Source organism: Pezoporus wallicus, unplaced genomic scaffold (genome assembly GCF_028554395.1).
Source record: "Pezoporus wallicus isolate ANWC-B61680 ecotype Strahan unplaced genomic scaffold, APGP_CSIRO_Pwel_v1 contig_3952, whole genome shotgun sequence".
In the NCBI taxonomy this organism is placed as follows: domain Eukaryota; kingdom Metazoa; phylum Chordata; class Aves; order Psittaciformes; family Psittacidae; genus Pezoporus; species Pezoporus wallicus.
Window position 1 is genome coordinate 14,498,683 of NW_026635034.1, and position 27,532 is coordinate 14,526,214.

The following is a 27,532-nucleotide window of genomic DNA, read 5'->3' on the forward strand; positions in this document are numbered from 1 at the left end:
ACGTGTTGGCTTGTACGCCTGATGGCTTGTGAAGCAAATGTTTCTAATACTCCCATCATCTTTCTACACATGCACACAGTGCTGTCCTAATATTCTCATCTGCTACAACGCTACATTGTGTCTACAGATCTCAGAGTCAATCTGGCAGAGCTACTCTGAAACAAGCAGTGATGCCATGAACAAATGGCCTCCTCTTTTCTATTACTGTTAGTGCCCAGGGCTGCGAAATGAAAGGTTTTTATCTCTTCTGAAACCAGAGTGTTGATGTGCTGCTGTTGGGCTGTGATGTGCAGCAGTAAACAGTCTTCTAGATGTAAGTCAGGACTGTCATGTGCTTCGTGCTGTATGAGCTCTAAATGGCCTTATATACTACTACTTGAATTCCACTTTTGATACTCAGTTGGAAGTGGGAGACTATGGTACAGATTTTTTTGTCCAGCTTCCTAGTGGATTATTGGGAAGAGCTAAGGATCTGTAAATCAAGTTACAGATCCTGTGAGGTACAGAGGGCTTTTAGTTCTTGCTTTAGGAAGCAAACCACCTGTCCTACTTCAGTTGGAGTCCCACATAGGTAATTTGCCATCTGTTTGTCTTTTCAGTGCATCACTTATCCTTTCTGCCCCTCTCACTGTTCATTGCCATTGTGAGTCTGTTTTGCATTTAGCATGGTGGCCCACCTACTCTTCTTGTCAGATGCAATTAATGTCACAGCATCCAGAGAAAGGAATGACATTTGAGAACTGGCTGCACAAACTTGTTCCCTCACACAGTACGGCTGTTAACTCTTCACTTCTTTTCTTGCCTAGCCTTTCCATAGGTTGGGAACTGCATCTGAAGTATGTGCCAGCTGAACTGGTGAGGTGAATCGTTTCAGATGCAGAAGGTAATAGCTTGAGCCAGTAACACATTACATCTATTTCTGGGGTTTCTTCCTAGCTAAAGAGACTAGTGCAGCATACTATATATAGTCAGTGTCATACCACTCACTGCATGTGGGTATGGTACAACCAAGCCTTTAGATCTGTCAGATAAAACAGAATTTGAAACCTTTAGCCAGCAGCAAACTACGCTGTCACAGTCATTAGACTAAATACCACAGGATGTGCATTAGAGATTGTTGTGAAAGTATATTCTGTCTGACCACAGCTGCAGGCAGTGTCTTTCTGAAGCAAGAAATAAATCATAAGAATGCAGGTCTGATTTAACAGCAGAAAGTCAGGAGGAGGTTTTATGCTGTTTACCTTCAAAGGGATGGGGAACCTTTTTTTTTTGGTGTCTGTAATTGTTCGAATGAGTTCATGTAAATGTTTCATTATTCAGTCCATGGTGCTCTGCCCATTTCCCAAAGGCAAATATTGTTTCTGGAACTGGGATATCTCAAAATGATAAGCAAGGTGTTGTTCCTTTGCAGAGAGGTTTGCTGGTGTCACTTGAGAAGACCAGCAAACCTCTCATACAAATCACAGTGGACAGAGATAATTGTAGCTGCTGTCACAATCTGTCCCTGTGTGCCTTGCCAGGAGAGCATCATTGCCTGATGACTGAAAAGAAGTGCTGAATCCTCTCTAGTTCTTAGTTCCCTCCACTGATCAATGCTCCTACCCCTCAGTTTCTTGCGTTGCAGGTACAGCTCCCATATCTGGCACCTGGAAGCAGAGGTATTTGGTATCCCACAGGCTGACTGCCTAAGGATTATGCCACCTATACCACACCTGTGCTACACCTATGCCACAGTTTGCTGAAATCCATAGTGCATCGAGTCCTTAACAGATAGTGTATTCACATTCCTGGAGCACAAGAAGCTCCTGAATACAGTTTAGTTGCCTTGATATTTACCAATCTTTCCCTTTTGTTTTATATCATAGGCAGTTTTTCCAGTAATCTTGCTTCTGATAGTGGAACATCTGTTTGTTCAGCATAGTAGCCTCCATTACTAAACTCTCTTTCTAAGAAGGTTAGTCTAAGTCTTTTCATCACTTGTACTGTGGCAATAGATCATAGAATTTCAGAAACACCAAAAAAACATTAGAGAGAGTCCATTCGAAGTCAGTAGTATTATTATCTTGGCAGAACCCCTCCTGTTCCGTAAAGGAGGATGCATTCAGCTTAGTGGCTTTCTGTCATAGCCCATTAAGCAAAATCAAAATTAATCAATATACTACAATTTCTTCATTTCCAGCTGTGATAATCTGCAGTTATCTCTCTGACATATGGGCTCCATTTCTCTTCAGAAATTCTGCTTAGGTTTGTAGCTTTCATTTTAGCAGAGGTTCAACAGCCTGGGTCCCAGATACATACACTGTTTCGTTTGTACCAAGAATATATCATTCACGATTATTTATGAATGAACAAATGTAGACATGATTACATCTACAGCATCTGGCACAACAGGGACTTCAGTCTTGGGAGGGTCTTTGAAGGCAGTAGTAAAAAACAGTGCATAGTTGAAAAATCTTAGTGATGTCTGTGTTCATAGGCCCTTTTCTGATTTAGGTCTGGCTGCTTCTATGGAACTACTGAACGTTTCGTTTGGGGGTAGGCATAGACTTAGTATTGCTTTTAAAATGTGCACATAATGACATTTCTACTTTTATAAACCACCTCCCCAGACACAAGCACTCTGAATGATAAACAAACAATGCCATTCTTTTTTGTCCTTTTCCCCCCTTTTTTTCTCTTGTATGGTTGGAAAGCCAGAGCCATCTGACACTCTGGTGGCAGAAATTGAGTTCAGATGAGGAGCGTGCTCTTTATTCAGTGACCCACAACAGCTAATGGTCAAAAGGAAGCGTTCAGCTTTTCACTCTACAATCTGTGGTTTGGGATGGCTGTTCCCATTTCTGAAATGGAAAGATGTTGGTGCTCTTTGCAAATTAAACCACTATTACAGTAAAATAAAAGTTTAAATATCCCCACAGCTTCACTGTGGCCCCTTTTTCTGTCAGCTTTGTTCTGAAAAGCGGAGATTACATCAGCACAACCAAGTTTTGAGTGTACCTATTCCTTTTAATAGTGTACCTATATAGTCATCGTTCTGTTGTTTGTATGCCAGCTTGTATGTAGATACCTTCTGAAACGCAGTTGTAGCATTTCACCTACTTACTTTGAGATTTGATATCTTTAAACTACTCAACATAATATCCCGTCCTTCTCCCATGTTTTTCCTGTTAACATTATTGATGGAAGATGCTCAAAGGAAACTGCTCAAGGCCGAATGCATCTGGGATGCAGATGGACGAGCTACATGTGGGCGCAGTGACATGAACCATGCCCTACACTAGGTGGTGCTGAAGGGAGAAACTGCAGCCTCCTTAGTACTCCAGCGGCTGCCATTATCTTTAAAATAGAGTTCAAACTGATCCTGAGACAGAAGTGGATTTCTTGGATTTTGAATGAGGAAGGGGCTCTTGAGAAAAACGAGGCAAATTCTGTAGAAAGTGTCTTATTTGTACTAAGGGGTTGCATGAATGTAAAATTGTGTCTGCTGTTCCTGAGGAACTGAAGCCCCAGGTAGTATGTCCCTGTATCTGGGCCAGATTTTCTGCTTTTCCAGGGATCTATGGAGATCCCTGAACCTGTGCAGCCATTCAGAACATCAGGCGTTTCATGTCTTACCTAAAGGAAAGGGAATTTTCAGAAATAGGTGCTTTGCTCATAAGCCCTTTTGAAAATCATGTGGATCCTAAACTATAAATTAAGAAGCTCAAATACAGCTTCTTCTTTGGAGAATTGTGTTCATACTTTCCCAGTTTGATTGCTTTCAGCTCTTCATCTGTGCATTGAGTGAGGCACATAGGTAAAAATACTGCAATTCATAGAGGTGCTGATTACCCTCTCCTTTTACTGACCTCAGTGGGAGTTCAGATTATTATTAATTCTAAAGACTGAGGTTCTTTTACTTGGATACCTCATGATATAGTTTGTACATATTTCAGTATCCTTGTTTGAAAATCGTGGTCATAATCACTTAGGTCCCTTGAGATGACCCCTGTAATCTTAATTGACGAGGAAGTGGCTTGAGTTATCTTGATGCTTTCCAGATAATGTTTAGACAAAGAATGTCTGCATTATTGCTTTTCAGTCCGAAATCTGCAGATCTAGTACTAGGGAGGAAGCCTGGAAAACAATAACCCCCTTGTTAGAGACTCTGGTTTCTGTTGGGAACGGTCACTTGGCCTGTTCAGTTAATAAGGCCCAGAAATCTTCTAAATTAGAAAGAGCAAAGGATGTTAGTTTAGAAGGTCAGAGGGTTAACAATGGAAGGAGCAGTTGTACTCAAGGTCATTTTCTGAGCAAAGTTTAGCAGGACAAAACAAAGATGGGAGAAGGATTGAGCGAGTTAGAGCACCTACGGCTTGCATATTCCTAGACCTCATCTTCTGGCAGTATAAATGTCTTATCTTTAGTGGAACTAGTAGAATCATGGTTGCTTTCATTGGTAAGGAGTAACTCCAAACCCTTTGACTTCTTATTGTTTTGAAATAGGCTGATGAAAAAGTTTTCAAAAACATTTGGAATTTTAAATTGAATTAGCGGATGAGATCCCTATTTCCTGGTTCTAATTTATGTGGAATGCTGAATATTCTGTTGTGTTAGGAAAGAGAAAATTAATTTTCTTCATCTTCTTTTTGTCTGCCAGATGTAGTGGAAAGCTTTTGAATTTAGCATATACACAAAGGTCAGGGCACCAGAGTAAAACCTAGGATTGTGCAAATGGCTTGGCCTTTATAGCTTCAGGACATGGCCCTGTTGGGAGTTCATTCCAGACCTAAATGAGAATATATTCCTTTGAATTCACTCATCCTTCTTCTGGACATTTGGAAAAAATAACACAGTCCTCTATCCCTGGAGACGAAGATCCTCTAAGAGTCTCCAAAGGCCATGCATCAGGAGGTCCATCTGCCTGAGGAAGTAAATCTTAATAGACCTGTGCTGTCTTCAGAGAAGAGCTGACACAGTTTGATTACTTTTATATTGACAGCTACGGCTTTATTAATGCCTTTTGTTCAAGCAAATGAGACTTACAGAGTTCCCTAAAGCTTCTGTGAAAATCACTGATTTCTGACACCGTGATAACCCCTTCATGAAAAAGAAACAACTTTTCTGCGTTAGCAGTTACAGGGAGTGTTTCCAATATCGCAGTGAAACTTCAGCACTGTCACAACCCCCAGTATTAAGGCAAGGCTGGGTGACACACAGAGCACTGCTCCCACATTTCTAGCATGGTTCAGTTTGTTGTGACCACAAAGGGACATTACCAGGTATAGCTCAAAGGAAAGGCTGGGTTTTAAAAGCTGCTTCTTCAACACCACTACTCCTTGCCTGAGTCAAATGCACATTTGGAGACATCTACTAAATACATAATATGAGCTATTTATTTAAAAGCCTCTGGTAGGGGAACAGTAACTTCATTTGTGACTGTTGGACATGCCTGTGAAAGCTTATTTGGATCAGAGATAGTTTGATTCTATTTCCTAGAGATCTATGTAGACCAGTGTGTCCCAGCCTCAGGCGCCCAGGAAGTGTCTGCCTCAGATCCTCTGGTCTCCTAGCCTAGTCTTTGCCTTAAGTTGCTTGTGAGCAAGTACAAGTGATTTTACTGCTTAAAGAGCTTTGCATTATCTTGGCTGAAGCAAAGGAATTTTGCTGAAGGGAAGCATCCCCCAAATTAGTTGCATCACTCTGAATACACTATTTCATTAAGCTTCCTTCAGTAAAGGACAAACTGGGGAAAGAGAGCCATCCTTGATTGACAGAATCACAAAATCTATCAAACATGTGTAAGGCTCTTCACAGAGGATGACTTTCACTCCCAGGCCATTCTCAACTGTAATGGAGTCTGAAATTCAATACATTCTTTTTTCTTTTTCTTTCTGAAGTGCATTATTCTACCCCCAAAAACATAAAGCTCTGTTTAATCACGTCAATAGATTTTTTTTCCCTATCCATACAAGACTGTGTTTTAAACTTGCAGATTGTTAATGTGGCTTCAAAACTGTTACTTTCTGCCCTGTTGCTTTATCTGAACCAAAGGGGCTTTGGGACTGTTAACTCCCTTTAAGCTGCCAAGCCACATGCAGAATCTGACTTTTGGGAGACAGAAGTGTTCAAGGCAGCTGGTGATGGCTGGACAGTTTGGCCAGAAGGTAATGTCACTTATGTTCCTATCATTCTCAGTCAATGCTCAGATTCTGTGCATGTACATTAAAAGGTCCAGCTACTTAAAATCTATATTGGATGCTGGTTATTCAGTCTGACCCTTCTGCACAACCATTCAGCAGTTTGCAAGTGGTTTTACAAAGCAGTCATTTAAAATAATTTATATTACAGACAGAATATTAGTCTGAGACTGAGTGATCTTGACTTTCCTCTCTGCTAATATTTGTGGGTTTATTCTGGTACTGGCCCAGGAAAACGTACCCTGGAGCATCTCTACAACACAGTTCCTAGTTATTATGTTACCAGCATTGCCACTGCACACTGCTGGATCAGGATCAAATTGCTCAGCAGTCTGCAGAATTAATGCCCAAGTGAAAACACAATCAAACTCCCTTTGTTTTCCAAGTAAAAGCAGCAAATTTCACTTTGGTTAAGAAAACAATCCCCCATTTTATTGTATTCTTGTAGCAGGTCAGGAAAGCAGGTGGCCAGCTTAAAGTCTGACTGTGGCAGAGAACAGGGATCAGTTAGTTCACCTTGAAAGGGAACATTATAGGGAAGGAATTAAATGATAATATTTAATTGCTTTTAATGAACATAAAATTGACAAACACTTTGCTGTCTGCCTTTACCAGTGTAAGTATTCATTTAGTTTCCTACTAGCTAGGTCTCAAAAGCCAACAGGATAACTTGGGACTGGAAATCCCTCTAGTGTTTTAGCTTGGGAATAGTGGGTATTCTTTCAGCTTGATGAGAGTGCAGTAAAAGGTACAAGGCAACAGTACAGAAATGCTGTGTACTCTGCATACATTTGTATTACATTTCACCTATTGTCATGCTGGAGGCCCACTGTAAAATCATTTGGCAGATAAATTTACAATGGTAATTTGCCTTCCAGTTGTATAATTTATTAATGTCAGAAATAATTTATTATATTCTTCCTTAAACCAAGCTTTTTTTTTTCTAGGTACCACCTTAGTAAATAAAATCTATTGTTTACACTGAGCCTCATGTGACTTCCTGGTGGTCAGTCCATAACCTCAAGGGGATAGTTTTGGTCACATTACTGGTCACTTACTTGGATGGATGATGGAGTGCCCCAGTCCCATCTGTACATATATTACTTTCTTTTGTCTTAGGGGCACCGTTGGAAAGATTAATTAGGTCCATCTGCAGGGAAGGATCAGCCTTAGGGGATTCAGGTAAATAAAATAAATGCCAAGGGGAAAAACTGCTGAGGGGGATGTTTTGAAAAGCAAACTGTTTTCCATAACATTAATGGGGAAATTACATACAGGAGGAGACTGAAAGAAAAGTAAAACTGCCTTTTAGTCTGGGTTATTTCAGCATGACCTAATAAACATCTATTGCTGCTATGCTAGGATAAGGATCTGTGAAGAGGGTTAAAGTCCATGGGCAATACTCTCAGCTGATATAAATTGGTATCACGTTTTGATCTCAGTGGAGCTACCTTCACTTTATTACACTAGAGAATTGCTGCAGTGGTACCATTTCTGTCCTTCAGTTGCATGACTCAAGACATGCAGTAAACTGATCCTAATTCACATTCTGTCCCCTTCTAGTTTCTTTTTCTTATTATAACAGTACTATATTCTTTACGGGTCTTACACCTTACCTCTGTTTTCCTTTCCTTTCAGCTTCTTTCCATATTTTCTTCCTTATTGTTTTCTTCCCTTTCCTCCAGAAAGTTCAGCATGCAAATTGATCTGATAGCATTGAGCAAACTGATATGGTCACAGTTTGTAAAATAGAAACACAACTGTTACCAACTTTTATATCCTTATTATTTTTTATTTTATATCATTTTATATCATTCTGGTTATTATTAGAAATGAGAGGGCATATTTTTGAGATAGAGAGGAAAAACATAAATTATTTAAAATGAAAGGAAAGAAGTGTATAGAAAAGATACAAAGAAAAATGCAACTTGAAGGGCAAGGGAGGGATGGTTATTGGTGATCAGTTCAGCTACTGTGTATACATGGAGAGCTGCTGGTGAAAGGGAAGATGCCTGTCTCCAGCCTGTGTCAGCAGCAGTGGCCCCTCAACCTCAGAGAGACACAATTCCTTCTGTGGTTGAGCTTTGAGGTCTAACTCCAAACAGTTGGTGAGTCCACATATGCAGTGCTTGAGTGAAACTGCCTCTCCCTGTGAATAAGGTGTGAATGGGTACATATTGCCAGACAGAGCCAGTTTGCATACCTTAGGGTGTATCTGGGTTTTTATTTTAGGAAATGTACTGTATATGTGAATCTGTAACTCTTAGTATTTGGATAAGATTGTCATGTAAATTGCAATGTCATGTGATATCTATGTATTTAGGATGAACAGCTCCTTGTACTGCTATTGCAGTAGTGCTCCCTGTAGCTGCAGGGTATTCTGAAGGTTCTCTCCACCTCTTCATGAAATAGGTCAATGGCCACAGTCCAATACCTAGAAATCAATGGATATATATTTAGACTCTCACAGGTAACATCTACTGGAATAGTTCTTGTTCATACCTGTGGTGCAGCAAACAAAGGAACACTTACAGAACTTCAGTGGTTCTTTAAAGAATAAATTGTCCCCCCTTAAAATCTTCTGGGCTGATTTGTTTTCTCGGGTAGTGATAGGTGGTCCCTACCTTGCTTATGCTACACACACTTATTATCACAAGTAGCTAAGGACTTTGTCCTGCAAAGAGTGAGCCAGATCACTTCCCCTAAGCTCCATGTATACATATCTTCTGCAGAGTTCTGGAAGCAAGCCTGAATGATGGTATTATGTTTTCAGCTGAGCAATTGGGAACCTGAAACTGAGGGACTGAGCAGGATTTTTCTTCACTGTTTTGTAGCAATACACAGATTGGGTTTTCAGGACCTGCGGCCTTTTCTTTGTAAGACTTGAATCTACCTGCAATAGGGAAATTATTTGTGGGTTTGGGTTTGGGTTTTGGTTGGTTGTTTGTTTGCTTGTTGGTTTTGGAGGTTTTTTGAGGCGATTGGAAATCTTTAAACAAAGTATTTCAGATGAGGATTAATCCTTTTTTCCTTTGCTAGGAAGTGAAAAATGCTTCATGCTCTGTTTCCTGGGTTTGGTTTGGTTTGCTTTTCAAAGAAACCCTGTTACTGAAAACAGATATTCCTCACTGAAGTTGTTATTTCGGGGGAAATAAAGCACATGTCCATCAAAATATTTCAGGTACAGAACCATGCCAGGTCTCAAGGGTATCCTTCTGAAAAGGCAAGGGAAAAATACCAGTAGGAAAAGAGTGGTTCTGCTCTATGGTTCTTACTCAGGTAAAACTCTTCCTGGAATAAGAAGTGAGGGCAAATTTCACTATATAGGAACTGGAGAATCCTGCCTAACATATGGCTAAAGTAACTCCCAGATCTGTATATTTTCCAGGAGTGAACACATTTTATACATATCTCAAGTAACCAGCTTGTTCATTTTACAGAGTGAGTCTAACAAGTGAAGAGTGGTTGTGAATGTACCATGAAGCTGGCTCAGCAAAGGTTTTCCTATAATTAAAATACATCTGGCTCTGTTCTGAGTGGGAAATCACAGACCTCTAACGTTCTGAGTATTTCCTTACACACAACAGCAGCAGAAAAACTCCATATGTCTTAACCCATCAAATTCTGTTGCCCTTAATCATGTGGATAAATCAATAAGGAACAATAAGGAGCTTTAATCTGGCATCTTTGACCTGAAACTGAGGGATTGGTCATGGAAATGGTCTGGAAAGTCTGAGAGGCACAGAGCAGCACTCAAATCTTTAGGAAACTGGTGTTAATTTAAATAAGTGTGAAATAGGTTGATGTGCTTCTCCATAAAAGCCTGTAACCACCATGGGCACTACTCTTTTGCATGCATTAGGAATATCCTCCAGTTCCACAGCTACACCCTCCAGGTGCCCAAAGTACCGCAGAGCAGCAAGGAGTGTGTGGCTGTGACTGGGGAACAGCGCAGACATTGTCTATGACTTTGTCCGTCACTCTTCTTGAAGGGGCAGGCTTGGATCAGAGGGCAGTGACAGATTCCTTACAGTAATCTCCTACCTTGGAAAGGGCTCCAGGTCTTCCACGTTAGCAACATTGGAGCATACCTGTCAGGCTGGGTGGTTTGCATGCCTGGGGAGCTCAGGCCTAGTGTGGAATGAGCCCTCCTGTAGAGGGGATCAACCCAGCATGAGCCCGGAAAGGCTGTTCTTGTTTGGATTGCCCTCTCCCTTCCCTGACTGCCTCTGGGGTCTTTCATCAAGTCCTCAATTTCCACCCCAGATGAGGGACAAGTGACTATCAGGCTCTCCTTCCTGGGGAACTCCAGGAGGCAGCTGGCAGGCTGTGAGGACTGGAAGGAAGAAAGGATGGATGGATGGATGGATGGATGGATGGATGGATGGATGGATGGATGGATGGATGGATGGATGGACGGATGAATGGATGGACGGACAGATAGATGGACAGATGAAAATGGATGGATGGATGGACGGGCAGATGGATGGATGGATGGATGGACGGACGGATGGACGGATGGATGGACAGATGGACGGACAGCCAGGAGGGCCATGTCTGGGCAGGCATGAGGGGGCCGGCGGTGCCGCTGGCCCCGAGGGAAGGGGTGGGGGCCGGGTGGGTGTGACCCTATCTCCCCACCGCCGCCGCGGTCCGCCCCGCTCACAAGGTGCCCGAGCGGCAGAGCGAGCAGCAGCAGCAGCAGCAGCCGCAGAAGCAGAGCCGCCTCCCCGCCGCCCGCAGCGCCCGCCCCGCCATGCCCAACTTCGCCGGCACTTGGAAGATGAGGAGCAGCGAGAATTTCGACGAGCTCCTCAAGGCGCTGGGTGAGGCGCTGGGCAGCGGGAGGGGAACACGGGGAGGGGGCTGCAGCCGGGGCCGCGCTCCGGTGCCCGCTGCCTGCGAGGCTGGGCACCCGGGAGAGCTCCGTGAGCCCACCGCGGGCGGGAGAGCGCTGCCAGCGCTGCCCGGGGAGGTCAGAGCCTCACCGGCGAGCACCGGCGGTCCTGCCCCGGGGATCCTGCCGTGGGGACCCTTGCAGACCCCGCGTTTCCCGCCCGCGCAGCTCCCCACCGCGGCGGGTGCGTGGAGGGAGCTTTGTCGTGGGGGTGCGCACGGTGCCTCTGCGTGGTGGTGGGCGAGCTCAGCGCAGGGCACGGCTGGCGGCTTCAAGCTCTGCTTCCTCCCCGCTTCGCCCAGGTGTCAATGCCATGCTCAGGAAGGTGGCGGTGGCTGCCGCCTCCAAACCCCACGTGGAGATCCGCCAGGATGGGGACCAGTTCTACATCAAAACTTCCACCACTGTCCGCACCACCGAGATCAACTTCAAAATCGGGGAGAGCTTTGAGGAGGAGACGGTGGATGGACGAAAGTGCAGGGTAGGAGGAGAGCTGGGGGGTGTGTGCGTATGTGTGTGACCAAGCTCTTTTTAGACAGGACAAACACTTCTGCTGCCTGCGTCCCCAGCCAGTGGCATCGCTCCCCACCATCCACTTTACAGAAACACTCTTTGGGGGTTCTTAGTGGTCAAAGCTCCTCTTGCCTCTTGTTCAACATTTTCCCTCTTGCAGGTTAAAACTGAGATGTGAAGGCAACAGGGCATGGCAGGTCCAAAAGGCAGAGTTTGAGTACTTGCTTCTCCTTGGCTGGCAGGGTTTTGTCCAGCTCTTTTTTCTTCCCTCTTCCCTGGAGAGCTCAGTTGCAGCTAAAGCTCTCCCCAGCCTCTGTCCCTGACAAGGAGCATGGGGAACAGTGGAGAAAGAGAGACCTCAAGGGTCAGGATTTAGTGCACAAACCTGGCATAACTTTTGTCCCAGACTGAATCAGCAGAGCTCACAAGCAGGACTGCAGACTGTTACTAGTCTGGGGCTGAAATTCTCTTTCATTCCCTTTCCAAAACTTACATGTCTGCAGTTTGCTGATCATGGAAGTCTCTAACAGTACAAGACAGACTTTCAGCTAGTGTTATACCAGCAGAAACACCATATAGATACCGTTTCCATCTCCCCACGCAAAAGTGTATTAGAAGGTGTTCACTGAAGGGTTTGGGGCTTAATTCTCTGAGCCCCTGCTCCTCTCCTTTGTAACCACTTCTATGGTTGTAGAGGGGACTTCAACTTGGCAGCATCCAACATCAGCTTCGCACTACTCTCGATACATGGGACCTGGAGTACTGGAGAGCTGCTCTGTGATCATAGTTGTCTTGTGAAAAAAGTTATCCCAGGCTCATGGGCTAGTTTTCTTTTCCTCAGGCACTTTACTCTCACACTTACAAGAAAAGTACATAAAAGAAGTATGAGTAGGGAGTATCTGAATGTCCTCCCAAAGGAGAATACAGTTTTAAAAGTACCCTGTGATGGTTAAATGTTCTGCTTTCCAAAATACGATCTCTGCTAATGCTTGGGCCAGATTCTGAGCCCATTTGCACTACTAAAAATGCAGAACTTAGTGTCTGGGGCGCAATAGGGAGTCAGTGAATGTTTAGAACATCCACTTGGTCTCTATGATGAGTTCTTGTGTGTTTAACAGTTTGTTCAGGAAATGTTGCTGGCTTCATTAATTTATCTTGTTCAGCAAAAGCAGTATTTTAGTGTCTCCATGAATAACACGTATACAATAAATGTGACCTGCTTTCTAGAGAAGGATTTATTGCTGCAGATGGAAAAACAATAATTACAGCTGCAAGCTATGAAAGTTGGAAAAATCTGAAAGAAATGTGTTTTGTGAAGTAGTAAATTTTTTCCATGTGTTGTGAAATTATTTATAGTCCACTATGAGGAATAAGTTGTAGTGCTGTGTATATCTCACCAAGATGGGCCCACAGAGCAGAAACTGACAGATCATAAAATCATACTTCAGAATGTAATTTGCAATATCTGGCGAAACTGCTGACGGGTGATAGATTCTGACACACTTTATGGGGTGGAGGGTTTTGTTCTGCCAACTAACTTGATCCATTGTTCATACAGACAAAGAGCAAGCAGGATGGAGTTTTACTGCACAAGGCTCCTGTAGCTGCCACTTGAGGTGGCCTGTTGGCTTAAAAAGCTATTGTTTTGCTAATATATTTATAAAGTAAACAGCTAGTTTTAAATCAAAGTAAAGTTTGTTTCCCTTGGAAAGTCTGGGAAGTGTTAACTTGAATTTATGCATGCATATGCACACACACACACACACACACACATGTATACGTATGTGTATGTATATGATCACAGACTGATGAATGTCTCCCATGTGCCAGTTATAAAGTGATTGCTTGCACATTCATTACGGGGCATCCTTCTGCACAGCTGTTCAATTGCACTGTAGAATAATAGTTCAGTGCTCGAATGAAAAGCAACAGAGTCAGGGCTTGCCTGTTTGTGAAACTCAAACAAAATCCTGTATTTACTTTTGTTGGCTTGTTTGGGGGTTCTTTATTTATTTTTTCAGTGGTTTCATAGTAGTTATTGAAATGCTTTATCAAGGATATTTCAATCTCCAGACCAACAACCTTACAAAAAGGAATGTCCCAAACACTAGAATTCTAACCAAGTTCCTTTAATTTAGTTGTGATTTATTCTAGGTGGTCAGCAGACTCAGTGGTTAATACACAGTTACCTTGGCACAGAGCCGTGTAACATGAATGGGTGTAAGTGACAAATGCTGCATCATTTATGACCACAACATGATACATGTGATTGTTTATGCTTTTATGCTAAGGGGACTCTGTAGTGATAAATACCATGTCAGATCAAACCACATGTGTACAAAGATGCTTGGGAATGTCGACACTACGTTATCACATTTCTAAATGATGCTTTTCAACATCAAGCATTTTATGAAAACTGGCTTTTTAATTTGGAAGCAAATGCAGATTTGCACTGAAGAGAGACATTTACGATTACTTTGTTTACTAATACAGACCTATTTCCAAAATGCCCCCTCACACCTTAATTTTGATATCACCACTTTTCCACTGTTCCCTTTTGCCCTTTGCCGTTACCTATGTGTTGCTGCTTTACTGCCCCAATTATTCTCACTGCTGCTCATTGTTGTCTCTCTGCTGCTGGGGAATATAATTAATGTTATTCCTAATGGTTTTCTTGCCTGCAGAGTTTGGCCACTTGGGAGAATGAAAACAAGATCTATTGCAAACAAACTCTTATTGAGGGAGATGGTCCCAAAACGTACTGGACTCGAGAATTAGCTAATGATGAGCTGATTTTGGTAAGACCCTTGAACCCACCCAACACATGCACCATATTAACAGCTTTTCGTTACCATGTAGTGCGACTTCCTTTTTTTCCTTACTTAAATCCATCTGCAAAATTACCATTTTCATCTTCCTCTACATCATTTTCGTACATCACTTTTTTCCTTTCTTTTTAAATGTTTCTCTTAAGAACAAATGAAGATGTGTGCAGGTTCTCACTCGTATTTTACTGCTCTGGCTTTTGCCATACTTTCACTGGTTGAATAATCACTTGGGGGCCACTTCTGCTCTGCAGATTCACAACACCATCAAAGGATTTGCTTGATTTATTGCAGATTTTCGTAGGTGAAAGTGAGATCAAGGCATTTGATCTCATTTCTGGAGATCCGTCTCTTTTAGGCATGTGTATAATATGTTGCTTCTTATTCACAGTCACAGGTGTATATCAGGAAAGATGTGGCATGTTGTTAGCATGCTCTAATTTCATTCTGTTTATGAAGAACATATAATTCCTCCCTAATCTCTGCCACCTTCACTAGCCCTTTGATCACCTCTGAATCCAGTTTAAAATTGCCTGTAAGAGTTTCTTAAAATATACTGATTTGCACATTTGCTGTCAGCCAACTTCCTCTCACTCCTGTGTGACCTTCCATAGGGCAGCAGGGTTACTGTAGGCATGCTGAGCAGCACCTCTGCAACTGCCTCCCCACTTATGCCATGAATCATGTGCACTTTATTTATTTATATCATTCTTATTGCTCTAAGAGTTGAGTTCTCTTCCCTGAATCTTTCCTCAGCCATCACTCTTCATTAATGAAACAATATCCAGGAGTGGATAAAAACAGCTTCTCTGAGTTACAAGTAGCACAGTTCAGCTTGAGTTCAGAATCACTTTGTTGCACATGTTCTTACGAGTGAATTCTGGATAAATGGTCGATTAGACTGTTACGCCTCATCAGTTTGGGCATGGAAGAGAGGCTGCCGGAGTGATGGGTAAGAAAACATCAAAGCAGGGAGGGTGTATATCACAGTTACTAAACCTTTGCACTTTAAAAGACAGTCTCCCCAGTGTTTCTCTAAAGCAGTCGGAGCTCTGTTTTTAAGATTGCATCTGAAACAAACCCAGACCCAAACCTAACCAAGTATAAACAAAAAGCTTTTAAGGTGTTCATATTATTCCAGACATCTTGGAACTTTTCACCCGCCCCTCGTGAGGAGGTGTATGCTGTTAGTGAAATCACACTGGTTTCTACTGAACGAACACTCCAGTTCTGGATAATTTCTTTTGAGTCAACCACTGGAATTCTTTATATTATCCAAAAGCTTTAGGAAGCCAGGTTCTTTGATCTCTGCTTCAGGTCTTTATATATAATGCAGTGGACAAAATATATTATCAACTTTTTCCAGCTTTCTAACAATGTTTCTGCAGTTTACTGCTTAAGCACCAAACTAGTGAGGGTGCTGTTTAACAAAGTGAACTGCTCCAAGCAAAGCAAGGAGGCCAGTCAGAATACAATTGCCTCCTGCAATCAGCAATGTGAACTTAAGCTGTTGGGGAAGAAGAAGGAGGTTGGTTAAGAAACCAGAGTGATTTAAAGATTATAAAGCCATCTAACCTGTTTTCTTGTAAAATACAGTCTGTTGAGCCTTTCTGAAGTAATTATTTTCCAAATTAGATATAAATTAGGAAAAACTTCCTTCTTGAAATATTTCTATTTGTAGGAACTCAGTCACAACTTCTGCTAAGTTGTTTTACTGGTTAATTTCCTTGCCATTAAAATATACACATTATTTATAATCTGTAAATGCCTAGATTCAACTTCCAGTCATTACATGTTGTGTATAAAAGAACCTAAATTGTATGACAAAAGTTTGTTATTGCAAATACTTCTCTTAACAGCACTGATCAGGCCACCTTGGAAGAACCTTTTTGTTTTAAAAACCATTGGAAGACCTTGAGCTCTTCAATATAAAGGGCTTTTATAACCCCCTCCATTTTATCAATTTCCTTTCTGAACTCTGAACACCATCACCACACATACTGGTTGGCTGGCAATCCACTGGCACCTCATGGAGTGGTGACTTCATCTCCCTACCCTTATCTAAAAGTATTCTGATTTATATGCAAAGACTGTATTAACTCTTTTTCGGGAACTCTCACTCAGCTGATTGTGATCCCGAGTAATGTTCCTGGTTTCTGAGTCCCCTTCCCCTCTTCGGCAAGTTGGGACTATGTTCACTGGTTGCATTATGAAAACATAGTGGTTGCTTCCAAGTGATCCAGATCATTCTGTGTCTTTTACTATTCAGTATAATATGCAGTTCCATTCTCCTACCTCTTTTTTTTTTGAGCATAATGGCTTCTTTTGCTTTATCAAATATTAAGTTATTGGTCATCAAGACAAAGATTTTTAACCCCTGATGGCATTTGACCATTATTTGGGCCTTAAAGGCTAAACTACCTGTAGGGATTGGCTGAGGTATGCTCCTCAACTCTTAACAGGGAACAAAGTAGGAATAGGAGCTCTTTGCACTGACACCCTTTTGATCTCTTGCCTCTCAACTGTGTTTTTCATCACTACACTGAAGAAAGATTCAACATAAACTGTTTTATCTTAGGCTTGGAAATTTTCCTTGTATCTGAGTCTGCAAAATCCTACTTACATCTTCAGAACTGAGATCACAGTGCAGAGAAGAGATCTTTCTTTGTCTTCCTTTTTTAATTCATCCATCCTCCCAGCTTTGTTAGGATTCTTCAGGACCTGAAATTCATTCTCGTTCAGGTTTGCTGCCCATATCACTTCAACTGCTTAGCAATTCCTATCTTCACATTTCTAAAACCTTCCTGCTTACCTAAGAAGTATTTTCTGTTCCTTTACTCTTTCTGATGTGCTTTGGTAAGCTTCCCCGATTGCCATTCTGCAGGGCACCTTAAGTAAGCAGAGGAAACCATATCTTGTGAACTTTTAGATGTCTGCAGCTAGGAAGCTGTCGGCATGGGGCAGAGCCTGGGATGTAGCAGGTTAAGAACTCTGTAAGGCTGACGCTTATTCTCGCAGTCTCTGCTCCTGTTTCTCTAGCCAAAGGAATCTTTAAACAAGTCTTGGGTCTCCTTCTTAGCTATTTGCAGAAGAAATCAAGAAAATGCATACCCCATCTGGAAAAAGTTGCAAGAAGGAATCTGAAATGTGTTAGACTGAGGCAGGAATTAGAAAAAGGCTTGGGGCAACAGGCAGGGGGTAAGGAATGAGTGTTACTCTGCTAATACTGGCTGCATAAATGTTGGAGCTTTGCCACATCATTTTGATCTAATATGCTGCATTGCTTAGGGGGTCCATTTGATTATGACATTTTCTTAGTGGAGGGATACATTTTTCTCCCAACACAGCATGTTAAATAAAATGCATTGACTATCACATATAATAAATGAATAAAAAAAACCAGTGTTGAATTGTCATGACTACCACAGAGCTAAAATAGAAACCATATTACTGTATAATTATCCATCTTTCTTGCATCCTGGCAGAAGAATTCCTTATGTTCTTCAAATACACTCAGTTGGAGCAGTATGATGGTCTTCCCTGTCACTTCATGTCCTCTGGTACACAGATGCTAGGAACAAACTATTTAGTTAGCAAAGTTTTTCTTTACCTTCAGGTACCAGTTAAGTTTGGGTTTAGTTCTGCTTTATAGAAAAGGTGCTGTGAGTGTGTTAGAACATTGCAACTCCTCTCATCAGTGCTGGTTATTCTGATCTCTGATGCATTTGCTGGGATTTCAGTGCTGCATTCTTAGAAGTACTGGACAATGTAGATAAAAAAATTACATGGAATATGCAAGCAAGGGAGGGTGAAAAGGACAGATCCCCACCAAAGTCCGCGTCTGCTTGTCTTGACTGTACCTTTAAATTGTGTTTTATTTCAAGACTATAATACATACAGAGAGTCAGGATATCTGTATTTACAACTCCACATTCATAAACTCTACTTGGATTAGCATTTGATCAGAATGTAACACAAAAATATATATTACCTTTTCTTGTCTGAAACTTAAGACCTGGGAATAAGTCTGTTCGTAATAGGCTTTTTCTTCCCTTTTATAAGGTTTTTGCTGTTGCTGTGTGTTTTTGTCAGGGACATTAATGAACTATCAATCACTTCTGTAAGTCAGAAGAACAAAAGGTCTGCTCTTTACAAAGTTAAAGGATGTTGCTTCCAAATGTTAGCTATTCAAATGAGAAACAGTTCTATTCAAACTTTACCTGCGTTGCTGCTTTCATGGCTGTTCATGCTCTATAGATTTTACTTTAACCTGTAACACACAGACATTTTAAAGTGGGCAATTACTGAAGTGAAGCTTTAAAAACAGCCTCAGACCCCATTTTGCACAGTTCACATATCACACAGGGGTTCTCAGAATCAATTATAGCAAGGGTCAAAGATCAAAACATTAGGGGGGTTCAAGCATGGTTTCTATTCTTCATTCCCTCCCCAGAAAAATCATGCTGTAGTTGATTAAAACTGGTGAACTGTGGAGCTTAGATGAGTGAGTGAACATCTTTTAAATGATACTGCTGGCTTCGGAAATTAAACATAGTAGGTGAGAAGGGTCAATGTGAATTTGGAAAGACACTTTGCAGCCGAGTGCTGAGATTTGTGATGTGCCTAAGCCTTGTACTGAACAGTGTTAACCCCCTGAGTGTTTAACTTTTCTATAGTTTTGGAGAGTGATCTTAAATAAAATCAGTTATCAAAAGGAGGGTCCACTCATAATGAGGTCATTATGAGGGGGGTTTTGTTGCTGAACCTTGTTAAAGCAGCCTTGATTAAAGTTTGGAATCCTGTAATAATGCATATATATGTGTTTCATGGACCTAATGCTTTAATTTACTGTTTTCCATGAGCAGATTTACAAGGGGGCTTAGGGATCTGCAGCCCCTGCTCAGTGGTACAGCCTGGTCTGAGTCACATCCCAAGCATATAAGCAGAAAAAGAAGCCAAAGCCAATTGTATCTTGGATGCATCTGATCCTGCATGCAGCTTAAATGTTTGCTGTGTACTGTCTTTACTACGGGAGATTACCATTGTCTCATGTACTTTCCTCTGTCATTCATTTGCTGCATGACTTTGAGGACCTGGATTTGTCCATGAACAAAGCTTTTTCTGACCATTTAAGGAATAGCTTCTCTATTTGTCTGCTGGTGTATTCTGTCTTCCTTTTGCAAGTTGCCCCTTCAGGTTGGTCAGTCAGGAGCAGATAACAGGATTCTTGCATACTGACAGAAGTGATCTTTCGCAGGTGATTAGTTCCATGACACTCTTTGTAACTATACTGTATGCTCCACTTACCACAAAGGCTCCTCATCAGGTGTTTATAAAGAAGGCCTTCAAAAAGCAGATTTATTCATACAGTAATACATTACTGCCCTGTAGTTCTGTTTTAATCTCTACTGATGTCAGTGGTCATCAGATTTGAGTGGATGGAGTGAGGTCGATGTATTGGATTATCCCCCTGTGCAAGGGCTTTGTTTGCAGGGTGCTTTTGGATGCTAAGCTACAGATTACGACAAACCAAGTGAAGACAACAATTCTGTAATTTGCAGTCATTGCACATACAAAATCCTATTTTAGATTTAGATAGAAGCCTTGTAGCATTTTGCAACGTAAGTGGGACCTTTGCAAACTGACGAGAAGGTGCTGATTGAAAATCCTTCATATTTTCATTAGACTTTAACTGCAGTTTGGTGGTGCTGCGCTTTTTTTGAGTTGCTTCGGTGAAACTTCACAACCATATACCCAGGATTGCTCGCTCTTTCTTTTTTCTGAGGAAGTTCTACTCCTTTGGGTCATAGAAATCTTTAAAGTTTGCTTGTTCTGATATGAACTATCACTTCTTTCCAATCTACAATTAGAACCATAGACACTTCATGTCTACCTAAAGACACTGCTTCATCTTACCGCTGAATACAAGGATTTAAGTGCGAAGGATAGAGGAGTAGCAACCTTTTGATTTGAATCTTCCACCTCAGCTTGGTCCCAGCTGTATATTAGACACTTCTGTGGGTAACCACAAGAAAAGGAATGCAGCAAGTTTGAACACATCCCTCTTTGCTTTGTTTAGAAACATTTAGTGGAGTTTTATCAACAATGCTAGTAAATTGCAATAAGATAGGGAAGCACCTTTTACATAAGTCCACATTTAAACCATGTACAAAGCCATTTATTTATGTGCTTCAGTATGGAATTAGGTTGCTAATTATATGAATGGGTATAAGGTACAAAATCTAAGTGCTAAAATATGCAGCTTATTCCTGAAACAGGTCAGAGGCCACATAACCAAAGCTGGGTCCTCAAGGAAAGGATGCTTGGCTGTTTGAGAATTGCCCAGTGGCTACATGGAACTCCAGAGTAATTATAATTGGGCTTTGCATGAACTTTCTCTTTTTACATTCTAGATTTAAGCATATGATTGTGTGAAATCATAGTAGTTTCCCAGACTGTGAGGCTGTTGTGTTGGGGAGAATGACAATTCTTGTGTATAGCAACTGATTAAGACTAGTGTTGGTTTCGGGGTTCCCCAGGTATGTCCATGTTTTTCACAGTTAGTTTTTATCCTGGCAGAGCAATTTAAATGCAGGCTTTTGCCTGAGATTTTCAAAGATGCAGAAGTCCAGCTGGAGCTGGATGTTGGGAGTACAAAGCAAACAGCCACTGCACTTTGTCACAAGCATGTCACGCTGTGACTCCGTGAGTGCGCAACAGTCAGTCTGTGTGTACATACAGTGCACTCGCCGCCTCTGCAGTGCTCTGGGTGTATCCACGCTACTGAGCTCTTCCAGAAAGTTACTGTTTCTCTTTTCTTCCTCCACAGATTCTTACCTTTATTTTCACACTCCCTCCTGTGGGTCTTGCAAGGAAGCTGCCAGTCAGGCTCTATGGATATCTTAGGAGCAAGGTCTGCCCAGGAGCGTGGTCTCAGAACTAGATACTCAGGATGGCACCCTAGACAGGCTTGCAGTATGGATCACATCTATTGCAGTCTACTCTTCCCTGCACTGTTTCCTCTCAATACAGCTGCTGTTGTGAGAATAAGTGCTGTTGCACAGGTTTAGGGGGAAGGAGTTTATCTCTTCATTTCCCAAAAGAATAGATACAAATTTACTAGGGAGTTTCCAGGAGTTTTGGCAAACTGCTGCTGCAGCCTTTCTCATTAGAGCTGGCTGATGTGGCACCCACTCACACCACAAGATGTGGCTGCAAAGCCGTGCAGCTCCAACTGTCAGCCTGGGGCTGGGCCAGCTCTTGAACAACAGAACACAAAACCTGGTTTACTATTATTTATGTTGAAACAGCAGCAGGGGATCCAAACTTCACTGTGCTGAACAGCACCTGAATGTACCGTACAAAGACAGAAAGACAGTCACCATCACAGTGGCCTTCCAGTCTCCACAGACAACCTCAAGCCCTGGCTTCTCTTGACTCTGACTTGCTTTTTCTGGCAAAGCTTGTGCTGAGATCATTCCACCTTTGTGTTTCATCTTGGAAAGGTTGAAGGAAGCCATAGTAAAGGTATTGGCAGATGGAGCTGCGGGCAACGGAGACCTGTCTGCATCCTTTCATGTTAATTTTCAGATATTTTCATGTATAAGCTAAAAATGTACGTATTGATAGATGTGATGTGCTATTTATAGGCAGTAAATCTCAAAAATACTAGCTGACTTTTCTCCTCAGTAAAGCCAGAGTCAGTTTTAAAGCCAAGTCCTTTCAAAGAGGTGTTGGCCAAACCAGGTGTAGAAAGCATTAAAACAAATAAAGTCCAGCTGAATTTTCATAGCACACTGGGGTAGGTCCCAACTATATTTTTCAGTGAGATCTTGGCAGTTATTGCAGCCAAACATCCCACCTCACAACTTCTCAGTGCTGAGCACAGAGCTGTCTGTCTGTGTAGCTAAGCAGGAAGGACTTTGCAGTCAGTATTTCCTCACTCTTGCACCCATTGTTTCCTTCATGTTTAATTGTTTTCTTAGATTTTAGCCTGCCAGACCTCAATTACATACAAACACTTTGGGGTTCAGGTGGCTTTCTCGAACAGCTGCCACAATCACCGTCCTGCCCAAATGTCCTGCTAATCTGTACTTCAATATTGCTGTGGTAGAACTGCCTTTTAAATGCAAAACTACAGAGTGATTTAAAACCCACAGGCTTTCAGATGCATGTCTGAAACTGCTTCAGTCAATGGTATAGCATCATATAACACCAACTCTCAGTATCTGGAAAATAGAGGTACTCTGAGGTACTGAATCTGGTGTAAGAAACAGGATGATGATGGGACACAGTCTGCAGTAAGTCTGTGACTTTCAGATATGTGGTGATCAAACGTTTGTGAGATCTCATAGATGTTTAGTCAAGTGAAATGAGCTTAACTTGATCTCCACTAGATTTCTCTCTGTTATATGCCCTCATTTCAGACCTTCATCATAGTTAACAAATTCACTGGTTAAGGTCAGAGTATCCTGTGACTGACACTGCCCACATTCTGGCTTGGGAGAGAGGGTTTTGCTATCCTAGCAGAGCATGTCAACATCTTGCAGCAGTGTGATGTGAACGGGTTATAGGTGTACATTCTTCTGCTCTTCAGCATTGCTCCACTGACTTCATTTGAACTACTCTGATTTATACCTGCAAAAATCAAAGAATACCTTTTGAGCATTCCACCCTCGGCATTTCCAGTTCAAAGTGCCGCAACTGCTTCTAAATGTAACAATGGTACATTCCAAATTCTCTTTCTTTTCTCATGTTTATTTATAAATGCATGCCAAGAAACTATAGTAAAAGGGAATTTCTGTCTCATTTATCATTCTGACAAAATTCATCGTGCCTTGGGAAAAAAGGTCACTTACATTGCATTCCTCTTCCAAAATGATTCATTTCTTTACTCTCATCTGTCAAAAGACATAAGAAAATGTACTTCTGCTGTTGAACTCACTACTATTGTTAAAATCACACTCCCAAACTGTGTTAAATGTTTGCGGGTTCCATCTCTTCTGATTGTTTTATATTTCTTTTCCAGACCTTTGGTGCTGATGATGTTGTGTGCACACGAATTTATGTAAGAGAGTAAACCCATCAGTTTACTTGTCATCTGGGATGAAGTGGAGAACTGTGAAAATCCCCAGTGTAATGAGTATCTGTGTATGCTGTTACTAATGCAGTGTTGTATGTGACCGTGTGTGTTATATCTGAACCCATATCCTCTGTTATGTGTATTTTGCTTTCATTTTTCATCACAGACACAATTCCTTCCCACTTTCATGCCATCACTTTTTGTGTCTGCTTTGTATTTTGTAGTTCTCAGTTGATACAGTTTCATCAATTATTAAACTTATTGGGCTTAACTCACAGGCGTCTTGGGGTGTTTTTAACAGAGAATCCAGCAGTGCTTTGGTTATGACTGAAACACTTTTTACCCTCTGTTGAAAGCAGTGTGAGGTTTCACTGCTGCTGGCTAGCACTATGCCATCAGGGAACACCTCCTAGGGCAACACAAAGCACACGAGAGAAGTGAATTGCAAGGCCTTTGGCGGAGCTGCTGGCTGCTCTCTCAAACCCAGAGCTCTGCTTCTTTCCTTCTTTCTGTCCTTGTTGTTGAGGAACAATTCCTGTATCCTGTGGTTGCTGGGACTATGATTCAGCAGAATCAGACAAGGAGAGATATTTACCCTCTTTCCTGCTGTCTCTGAAGAATGCTCAGACTTCCCCTGTTGAGACACTCATTATCCGAGTAGGAGACCCAGCTGCATCTACAGGACAAAAAACATCATGATCACGACTAATAATTATTGTCATCACACCCAAGCACCTCAGGCCTGATCAGAGAGCCAGCAGAATCTGACAGACTTTACTTGTTTGGGCCATAAAAAGATAAAGCTGATGAAAGCTGCTTTTCTCTTACTTCCTCACCTGAGAGAGAAAGCTTCTGATGGCTTCACTCCCCTTAAGGGTTACAGCTCTGACTTTTGATGCCTCAATATGAACAACTAAATATTTCACAAACCAGGGCCATAGTTCAAGAATCAAAGAAACACCACATTTAATGTATATATTCTGGCTCAGAGTTCTGGCCACAGCACTATCAAGTGTTAGATTCAAGCTGAGCAAACATTCCCCTAATGAGCCAGAGACTCTTCCCTTTTTCAGCCTTGGACACATATCTGGAGATGGAGATTAGGAGCACTACTTATTTCAGTGCAATATCCAAGTTTATCTGATCAACTTTCTGCTTTGCACTGATAATTTATCTGCTTCGTGCCACCCAGTCATAGCAGATTTAGCAGTGGTTCGGTGTTAGCAGAGTATATGCACTGTTCACTGGGCTGTGCTCAATATTCAGAATGGGAAAATAGGTCCAGATCTTGATCATCTTGAGACATCCATAGGAAAAAAAACTGTTTCTTCATCCCTCACTTAGCTGTGTAAAGAAGTTCCCTTCCATAGCACTGTCCAGCTGCTACAGAGAAACCAGCCACCTGCTCTATAGCAGTGTGAGCTACAGCAGCACAACAGGAGAGAAACATGCGCTGTTTCCTACCTCCTCTGAGAGGCCACACTTTATTCCTCTGCCATCAGCATTCAAGATACAAGATTGCAGCTGAAAGGGGGGACATTTTCTTTCCACACTCTGACATTATGCCAAACCCTGCTTCCAAGACCTTGGTTCAGTTGGTACCAATTAAATACACTGCATATTAGCTGCCATTGAAGCATGGGCTGAGATTATTTCATTGTAGTTTAGATGCAGCTGAAGCTACCCCCTGGTAAGAATGAAACTTGAAGGGGAATGACAGTGATCTACCTTTATTTTCTTTCATCTTTGAGGATTCAAATTAAAACAGTTGGGTGTTTTTTTCCAAACAAATTCCACTTCAGGAGTATCTGGACCTGCTTGTGCATTCAGGTGTGCCAAAGGGACCCCATAAAAAGTGCCAGGCTGAGCTAACTCAAAGCACCTCAGTGATCCAGACAAAACTCTGTCTTGCCACACCAAGGCTAAGAAGTAAATAGCATTGTGTTGCAGGACACATACCATATCCTACAGCAACAGGAGCCCACCAACACTGTAGAATATGTGGGGTGGTGGATGCGGGGTCTGGTACAAGCAGATGAGGCAAGTAGGAGAGACAAAGCCAGTAGGTAGCAGGTCTGTTCTGCCATTCCAGAAAAACACTGCTCATAGCACTTATCTTTTCTACCCATGTCTAAAGCAGCCCCGATGCATGGTTTGTGAGGGTTCAGCAAGGTATTGGTATGAACCTCATGTTGTCTAGAGCAATGCAAGTGCATTTCATGGAAACAGTGATTTCTATGTTTCATTTCTAGGGAGACTCATGTTAAGCTGTTGTGCTGTTCAAGCAAATATCCTTCACAAAGCTTTCCCATCAACTGGAAAATACCAAGTCAGGTTTTTCATCCAGTTGGCAACTACTATCCAAGTAGTAAAGCATGAGTTGTGCAACTGGGTTGTAGGGTTATGATTAAAAACAGGCTCTTGAGATATGAGCTCCCCTGCATACCTGGGAACTTTCTTCTTCCAGGATTTAAACTGTTCCCCAAAGCTTCATTTGCAGTCTGGCATGACAAAAGTTCCTTTCTTCAGTAATTTCAGTGTGGAAGCTTCTCCACTTGATTGACTTTCATGGACTTGCGTTAGAGTTACTGGAGCATGAATAAATTCATATGAACAGAGACTAGAATTGGTCCAGGGTGTCAGTTTTATGGCTCATTGTTGAAACAGTGCAAAGGCCAAATTGGATTTTGTGAGTCCTTCTGGATTTAAAAGCTCTTCAAATCTAGGCACACAAGGATTTGGAGTGATTTTACTGGCCAAAAGCCTCGCAGTTGTCTCCTGCCTTTCTTTTATTTGCTGACGTTAAGATTCTTTGGGAACATGGAAGTTGGACAATGCCAATGACCAACGGAGACAGTTTTATTCACTTTTGTGTAAGAAGTCATGAATTAACCCCTCCCCAGATGAGGTGATGGAAGCAGAGTAGAGTTACTGTAGCTGGCATCCACAAAGACTCCGTCTCACAATGTCTGAGTGTTAAACAGTTGCTCAGCTGATGAGGATCCTGAAAGCTTCAGGCAGCCACTGTCTGCACGTAGGAGGGAGGGACTTTTATAGGCAAAGGTGCCAGGACAATGGAGCACCTAAGGGTTCCATAAATAGTTTGTTGGTTACTTGATAGCATGCGGATATCTGAAAAGGGCCCCAGGGATTTTACGGATATTGCCTTCCAGATTCAAACCAAAGAGACGCTCACTCTATCACTAGCTCTTTTAATCAGGCCTGTGATGGAACAAGCAGCGGAGCCAGGGACAGAGCCTAGCTCAGTTACGTGTATCACTCTAACCAGCACTCTGCCGCTTCACCTGGAGGCAACCTACTCCCAGCCTGTGGGCCTGCAGGCTTGGGACCCTGCTGTGCACTGCATTGATCACACTGATAACTAACTGCTACAGCAAGACAAGGAAAGGGTTATACAGATATCTGCAACAACTTGGCACATGTGTAGCATTTCACTAAGACAAAACTTCCCCACATGAGTGGAACACCAGGACAGAGCAGTCATAGTTTCTGCCCTATGGCAAGAAGAGTTCATGTCAGGATTTTCCTTTGATTTGCCATACTTTGTTCTTATGCTGCTTTCATAAAACACTTACTGTTTTTCTTCTCTCCTGGAAAAATAAACATTCCAACCAGTAAAGAGATCAGGCAGTTGAGCTGCATTCAAGATAATCCACTGTGGGAAACCCAAAATATGAAAAAGACCCCAAACAATCTCAGCCAGAAATGTGATATTGCATTGGATTGGTCAGTTCACACATATCTGTACCACCAGCTCCTATTGTGTGGGAACAAAGCTGTCCAGCTGCACCCTGTGTGCCCTGGAGAGCTGGTGCTGCTTTAGCTCAAGTGCTCACTTTTTGTACTCTGAGTGCAAAGAGATCTATTTCTGCTGGCAGGAAGCTCCAAATCCCACATGGCTGCAAAATCCAGTCTTGGAATCCTGTTAAAATATGTGCTGTCTGAATACTGCCATGTCAGAAGTGGAACAACCTAAGATGTTCTCTTTGATATTACAGATGGATGGATGGCTAAG

At 42.1% G+C, this 27,532-nt stretch overlaps 1 protein-coding gene across 1 annotated transcript; it reads left to right on the plus strand.

Annotated features, from left to right (window-relative positions):
• The first annotated feature begins 10,876 nt into the window (after positions 1-10,876).
• On the plus strand, positions 10,877-23,771 carry CRABP1 (cellular retinoic acid binding protein 1). The gene is made up of 4 exons (XM_057399970.1): positions 10,877-11,005; positions 11,379-11,557; positions 14,274-14,387; positions 23,443-23,771. The coding sequence occupies exons 1-4, from the start codon at positions 10,936-10,938 to the stop codon at positions 23,491-23,493; spliced, it is 414 nt and encodes a 137-aa protein (XP_057255953.1). The 5' UTR covers positions 10,877-10,935; the 3' UTR covers positions 23,494-23,771.
• Positions 23,772-27,532: the final 3,761 nt, after the last annotated feature.